Source organism: Pezoporus wallicus, unplaced genomic scaffold (assembly GCF_028554395.1).
Source record: "Pezoporus wallicus isolate ANWC-B61680 ecotype Strahan unplaced genomic scaffold, APGP_CSIRO_Pwel_v1 contig_14684, whole genome shotgun sequence".
In the NCBI taxonomy this organism is placed as follows: domain Eukaryota; kingdom Metazoa; phylum Chordata; class Aves; order Psittaciformes; family Psittacidae; genus Pezoporus; species Pezoporus wallicus.
In genome coordinates, this window is record NW_026641689.1 from 1 (window position 1) to 7,932 (window position 7,932).

General features: G+C 60.5%; 1 protein-coding gene across 1 annotated transcript; it reads right to left on the minus strand.

Moving 5' to 3' along the window:
• Positions 1 to 302: 302 nt before the first annotated feature.
• Positions 303 to 593, minus strand: LOC130607600 (sterile alpha motif domain-containing protein 1-like; the record flags this gene model as incomplete). The annotated part of the gene is made up of 1 exon (XM_057424810.1): positions 303 to 593. A coding segment is annotated over exon 1 (291 nt), but the record flags the coding sequence as incomplete, so codon positions are not given.
• Between the last annotated feature and the right edge of the window lie 7,339 nt (positions 594 to 7,932).

Sequence of the window (7,932 nt, forward strand, 5' to 3'; positions counted from 1 at the left end):
ACCCCCCATTCACCCACCCCACCCCCCCCCCCCCCCCCCCCCCCCCCCCCCCCCCCCCCCCCCCCCCCCCCCCCCCCCCCCCCCCCCCCCCCCCCCCCCCCCCACCCCCCCCGCCCCCCCCCCCCCCGTTTTATCCTCACCTTCCTCCCCCTCCCCGCCCCTCCTCTTCCCCTCTCCGCCCGGTTCCTCTCCATCCTCCCGGCTGCCGCCTCCAGCGCGATCCCCGCTCCCTGCATCCTCCCTCGGGTCAAACGCGCATCCCCTCCGGGTCCCCTTTGCGCTGCTCCGGATCCCCCCATCACCGCCTGCTGCTGCTGCTGCGGAGCCCTGCGGGGCGGCTGCACCCGGGCCGCGTTGCGGTAGGAGATGCTGCCCTTGTAGCTGACCCGCAGCACTGCTCGTTGCTGGATCAGCTTCTCCAGCTCGGCCCGGGTGCGCTCGGGCTCGGGGCCGTGCCTCCTCCGCACCATGCGGCAGATCCGCTCCAGGTCCGGCCTCGCTTTCCGCGAACGAAGCGAATCGATCGTGTCCAGGATCCACTCCTGGTACCTGGGGGCCTCCGGGCCCGGGGGAGGCGGCGGTGGCCCCGCCATGGGGATCTTGAGCCCACCCCCTCCCCCACCCCCACCCCCCCACCCCCCCAAACCCTCCCCTTCCCCTCCCCCTTTTCCTCTTCCTCTTCCTCCTCCGGCCGCGGCTTCGGCTTCTTCCTCCTCCTCCTCCTCCTCTTCCTCTTCCTCCTCCTCTTCCTCTTCCGGGCGCCCGCCCGAGCGCGACCTTAAGGAGGGGAAGGAGACGGCGAGGGGAAAGGCGGGGCACAACTTAAGGACACGCCCACCGTGAAGGACACGCCCACCGTGAAGGACACGCCCACCTTAAGGACACGCCCACCGTGAAGGACACGCCCACCTTAAGGACACGCCCACATTAAAAGACACGCCCACCGTGAAGGACGCGCGACCCTAAGGACGCGCCCACCTTAAGGACACGCCCACCGTGAAGGACACGCCTCCTTAAAGACACGCCGACCTTAAGGATGCGCCCACCTTAAGGACACGCGCCCCTAAGGAGGCGCCACCCCTTAAGGAAACGCCCCATTAAGGACACGCCCACCTTAAGGACACGCCCACCGTGAAGGACGCGCCTCCTTAAAGACACGCCGACCTTAAGGATGCGCCCACCTTAAGGACACGCGCCCCGAAGGACACGCCCCCTTAAGGACACGCCCCATTAAGGACGCGCCCACCTTAAGGACACGCCCCATTAAGGACACGCCCACCGTTAAGGGATGCGCCCATCTTAAGGACACGCACCCCTAAGGACGCGCCACCCCTTAAGGACACGCCCACCTTAAGGACACGCCCACCGTGAAGGACACGCCTCCTTAAAGACACGCACACCTTAAGGATGCGCCCACCTTAAGGACACGCGCCCCGAAGGACACGCCCCCTTAAGGACACGCCCACCGTTAAGGGATGCGCCCATCTTAAGGACACGCACCCCTAAGGACGCGCCACCCCTTAAGGACACGCCCACCTTAAGGACACGCCCACCGTGAAGGACACGCCTCCTTAAAGACACGCACACCTTAAGGACGCGCCCACCTTAAGGACACGCCCCATTAAGGACACGCCCACCGTTGAGGACACGCCCACCTTAAGGACACGCCCACCGTGAAGGACACGCCTCCTTAAAGACACGCCGACCTTAAGGACGCGCCCACCTTTAAGGACACGCGCCCCTAAGGACGCGCCACCCCTTAAGGACACGCCCACCGTGAAGGACACGCCCACCTTAAGGACACGCCCACCGTGAAGGACGCGCCTCCTTAAAGACACGCCGACCTTAAGGATGCGCCCCCTTAAGGACGCACCAGGCCTTAAAGACGCACCCACCCCGTAAAGACACGCCCACCGTGAAGGACACGCCCACCGTGAAGGACGCGCCTCCCTTAAGACACGCCGACCTTAAGGACGCGCCCACCTTAAGGACACGCCCCATTAAGGACACGCCCCATTAAGGACACGCCCCATTAAGGACACGCCCACCGTGAAGGACACGCCTCCTTAAAGACACGCCCACCTTAAGGATGCGCCCACCTTAAGGACACGCGCACCTAAGGACGCGCCACCCCTTAAGGACACGCCCACCTTAAGGACAGGCCCACCGTGAAGGACACGCCTCCCTTAAAGCCACGCCGACCTTAAGGATGCGCCCCCTTAAGGACACAGGCCTTAAAGGCGAACCCACCCCGTAAAAACACGCCCCCTTAAGGACACGCCCACCGTGAAGGACACGCCCACCGTGAAGGACACGCCCACCGTGAAGGACGCGCCTCCTTAAAGCCACGCCGACCTTAAGGACGCTCCCATCTTAAGGACACGCCCACCTTAAGGACACGCCCACCTTAAAAGACACGCCCACCATGAAGGACACGCCTCCTTAAAGACACGCCGACCTTAAGGACACGCGCCCCTAAGGACACGCCACCCCTTAAGGACACGCCCACCTTAAAGACACGCCCCATTAAGGACACGCCCACCGTGAAGGACACGCCTCCTTAAAGACACGCCCACCTTAAGGATGCGCCCACCTTAAGGACACACGCACCACCCCTAAGGCACACCCCCCTTGAAGACACACCCTGAGTAAGGAGTCACGCCCACCTTAAAGACACGCCCCCTTAAAAGACACGCCCCCGTCAAAGACACGCCCACCTTAAGGACACGCCTCCCTTAAGAGAGTACCCCACTGAAACACCACCCCCCCTTAAGGACACGCCCCCTCGTAAGGACACGCCCCCTAAAGGACACGCCCACCATAAGGACACGCCCCCCTTAAGGGAGTGCCATACTGAAAGGCACGCCCCCTTAAAGACACGCCCCCCCTTAAGGGAGTACCCCACTGAAAGGCGCTCCCCCTTTAAAGACACGCCCCCTTAAGAACACGCCTCCCTTAAGACCACGCCCACCTTAAGGACACGCCCCCCTTAAAGACACGCCCACCTTAAGGACACGCCCCCTTAAAGACACGCCCACCTTAAGGACATGCCCCCCTTATGGGAGTGCCCCACTGAAAGGAACACCCCCTAAATGACACGCCCCCCTTAAAGACACGCCTCCCTCAAGGACACGCCCCCCTTAAAGGAGTGCCCCACTGAAAGCCACGCCCCCTTTAAAGTCACGCCCCCTTAAAGACACACCCCCCCCCCCTTAAAGGCACCCCCGCCCTAAAGATGCGCCCCCCTTTAAGGGCATGCCTCCCTTAAAGCCCCGCCCCCTTAAAGCCCCGCCCCCTTAAGGACGCGCCCTCCCCTTTAAGCCACGCCCCCTTGACACGCCCTCCATCTGCCCCCCCGCCCCCCACCCAACCCCCAACCCCCCCCGAGGCCACGCCCCCTCCACACATCCATGAGCTCGACCAAGCCACGCCCCCTTCTGAAGCCACGCCCCTTTCGGAAGCCCCGCCCCCCCCATTAAGACCCGGATTTAACCAAAGCTTTATTGGGTTTTGTCTTCACAAGGAGCAGGGGGAGGGGCAAAGGGGGGGGGAGGGGCGGGGCAGGGACCCCCCCAAATCCTGCCCCTCCCCCCCGTGCATTCTGGGGTGAAAAGCGCCACAATCGGTTAAAAAGGGAGGGAAAAAAGGGGGGGGGGCGAACACTGCCCCCCCCCGACCCCAAATTTAGGTTATAGCACCCCAATATTGTCCCGGGGGGGGGGGGGGGCAAATCTCTGCCCTGAACCCCAAAACCGGAGGGGGGGGGGGGGAATGAACCCCATGGGGGGGGGGGATTCTATGGGGTTTGGGGGTGTTCCCTCCCCCCCCCAGGTTTTGGGGACTCCTCCCCCCCCGGCCCTAGAGGTCGGTGAACTCCTTGGGGCAGCGCTCAGTGAGGGACACGCACAGGGACCCATAGGGACCCACAGAGACCCACAGGGAGCCATAGGGACACATAGAAACCCATAGGGAGCCATAGGGAGCCATAGAGACCCATAGGGACCCATAGAGACCCACAGGGACACATAGGGACACATAGAAACCCATAGGGAGCCATAGAGACCCATAGGGAGCCATAGAGACCCACAGGGAGACATAGGGACAGATAGGGACCCATAGGGACCCACAGGGACACATAGGGAGCCATAGGGAGCCATAGGGAGCAATAGGGACCCAACAGGGACACAGGGACCCATAGGGAGCCATAGGGAGCAATAGGGACACATAGGGACCATAGGGACACATAGGGAGGGACACATAGGGAGCCAGCAATAGACCCACAGGGAGCCATAGGGTGCCATAGGGAGCAATAGGGACACATAGGGACACATAGAGACCCATAGGGACGCATAGGGACACATAGGGACACATAGAGAGAGGCTCATAGAGAGAGTCCCATAGAGACCCATAGGGACCCATGGAGACCCATAGAAAGAGACCCATAGAGAGAGACCCATAGAGACCCATAGAGAACCATGGAGACCCATAGAGACACATTGATACCCACTGAGGCCAATAGACAGACATAGAGACCCATAGAGACACGTACCCCCATACCTTCCATAGCCCTATAGAGCCCCATACCCCCCATTGCCCTATAGAGCCCCATACCCCCCATACCCTCCATAGCCCCATAGAGCCCCATAGAGCCCCATAACCCCCATACCACCCATACCCTCCATAGCCCCATAGAGCCCCATAGAGCCCCATACCCCCCATAGCCCCCATCGCCCCATAGAGCCCCCATCGCCCCATAGAGCCCCATAGAGCCCCATACCCCCCATAGCCCCCATCGCCCCCTAGAGCCCCCATCGCCCCATAGAGCCCCATAGAGCCCCATACCCCCCATAGCCCCCCATCGCCCCATAGAGCCCCCATCGCCCCATAGAGCCCCATAGAGCCCCATACCCCCCATAGCCCCCATCGCCCCATAGAGCCCCCATCGCCCCATAGAGCCCCACAGAGCCCCATAGAGCCCCATACCCCAGCTCAGCTCCACCGGGACTGGCTCCGCACCACGGCCCCGGCACCGGGGACCGAACCTGCGGTGGGCAGCGCGGGGGGGAGAGACTGGGAGAGACTGGGAGAGCTATGGAGCCCTATGGAGCCCTATGGAGCCCTATGGAGCCCTATGGAGCCTCTATGGAGCCTCTATGGAGCCCTATGGAGCCCTATGGAGCCCTATGGAGCCTCTATGGAGCCTCTATGGAGCCCTATGGAGCCCTATGGAGCCCTATGGAGCCTCTATGGAGCCTCTATGGAGCCCTATGGAGTCCTATGGAGCCCTATGGAGCCCTATGGAGCCTCTATGGAGCCTCTATGGAGCCCTATGGAGTCCTATGGAGCCCTATGGAGCCCTATGGAGCCTCTATGGAGCCCTATGGAGCCCTATGGAGTCCTATGGAGCCCTATGGGCTTCCTATGGAGCCCTATGGAGCCCTATGGAGTATCTATGGAGCCCCTATGGGCTTCCTATGGAGTCCTATGGAGTCCTATGGAGCCTCTATGGAGCCCCTATGGGCTTCCTATGGAGTCCTATGGAGTCCTATGGAGCCCTATGGAGCCTCTATGGAGCCCCTATGGAGCCCCTATGGGCTTCCTATGGAGTCCTATGGAGTCCTATGGAGTCCTATGGAGCCTCTATGGAGCCCCTATGGGCTTCCTATGGAGCCCTATGGAGACCTATGGAACCCTATGGAGTCCTATGGAGCCCTATGGAGCCTCTATGGAGCCCTATGGAGTCCTATGGAGCCCTATGGAGCCTCTATGGAGCCCCTATGGAGCCAGTATGGGCTTCCTATGGAGTCCTATGGAGCCCTATGGAGCCCTATGGAGCCCCTATGGGCTTCCTATGGAGTCCTATGGAGCCCTATGGAGTCCTATGGAGCCCCTATGGAGCCCCTATGGGCTTCCTATGGAGTCCTATGGAGCCCTATGGAGTCCTATGGAGCCCCTATGGAGCCCCTGTGGGCTTCCTATGGAGCCCTATGGAGCCCTATGGAGTCTCTATGGAGCCCCTATGGGCTTCCTATGGAGTCCTATGGAGTCCTATGGAGTCCTATGGATCCCTATGGAGCCTCTATGGAGCCCCTAAGGAGCCCCTATGGGCTTCCTATGGAGTCCTATGGAGTCCTATGGAGCCCCTATGGAGCCCCTATGGGCTTCCTATGGAGTCCTATGGAGCCCTATGGAGCCCTATGAGCCCTATGGAGCTCTGTGGAGCCCCTATGGAGTCCTATGGAGCCCTATGGAGCCTCTATGGAGCCCCTATGGAGCCCCTATGGGCTTCCTATGGAGTCCTATGGAGCCCTATGGAGCCCCTATGGAGCCCCTATGGGCTTCCTATGGAGTCCTATGGAGCCCTATGGATCCCTATGGAGCCTCTATGGAGCCCCTATGGGCTTCCTATGGAGTCCTATGGAGCCCTATGGAGCCCTATGGAGCCCCTATGGAGCTCTATGGAGCCTCTATGGAGCCTCTATGAAGCCCCTATGGGCTTCCTATGGAGCCCTATGGAGCCCTATGGAGCCCTATGGAGTCCTATAGAGTCCCTATGGGCTTCCTATGGAGCCCTATGGGCTTCCTAAGGAACCCTATGGACTTCCTATGGAACATTATGGAGCCCTATAAAACCCTATGGAGACCCTATGGGCTTCCTATGGAGCCCCCATGGAACTCTATGGAACCCCAATGGGCTTCCTACGGAACCCTATGGAACTCTATGGAGCCCTATGGAACCGTATGGGATTCCTATGGACCCCCTATGGAACCCTATGGAGCCCCTATGGGCCTCCTATAGAACCCTATGGAACCCTATGGAGCCCCTATGGGCTTCCTATGGAACCCTATGGAGCCCTATGGAACCCTATGTGATTCCTATAGAACCCTATGGGCTTCCTATGGAGACCTATGGGCTTCCTATGGATCCCTATGGAACCCTATGGAACCCTATGGAGCCCAATGGAGCCCTATGGAACCCCTATGGACCCCCTATGGAGCCCTATGGAGCCATATGGAACCCTATGGGCTTCCTGTGGAGCCCCTATGGAGCCCTATGGAACCATACGGGATTCCTATGGAACACTATGGAGCCCTATGGAGTCCTATGGAACCCTATGGAACCCTATGGGCTTCCTATGGAGCCCTATGGAGCCCTATGGGCTTCCTAAGGAACACTATGGAGCCCTATAAAACCCTATGGAGTCCCTATGGGCTTCCTATGGAGCCCCTATGGAGCCCTATGGAACCCCTATGGGCTTCCTATGGAGCCCTATGGAACCCTATGGAACCCCTATGGGCTTCCTACGGAACCCTATGGAGCCCTATGGAACCCTATGAGATTCCTATGGACCCCCTATGGAACCCTATGGAGCCCCTATGGGCTTCCTATGGAACCCTATGGAGCCCCTATGGCTTCCTATGGAGCCCTATGGGCTTCCTATGGAACCCTATGGAACCCTATGTGCTTCCTATGGAACCCTATGGGCTTCCTGTGGAGCCCTATGGGCTTCCTATGGATCCCTATGGAACCCTATGGAGCCCCTATGGGCTTCCTATGGAACCCTATGGAACCCTATGGAGCCCCTATGGGCTTCCTATGGAGCTCTACGGAGCCCTATGGAACTCTATGGGCTTCTATGGAACCCCCCTTGCACCCTATGGACCTCCTATAGGCTCCCTATGGACCCCCATGGCCCCCCTGTGGGCTTCTATGGAACCCCCCTTGCACCCTATGGACCCCCTATAGGCTCCCTATGGACCCCCATGGTCCCCCTATGGGTCCCCTATGGAACCCCCCCCCTAGCCCCCCTATGGACTCCCCCTAAGAGACCCCTATGGGCTTCATATGGACCCCCCTAAGGGCCCCCTATCGAACCCCCCCCCCCCCCCCCCCCATGGACCCCCCCTTAAGACCCCCTAAGGACTCCCTAT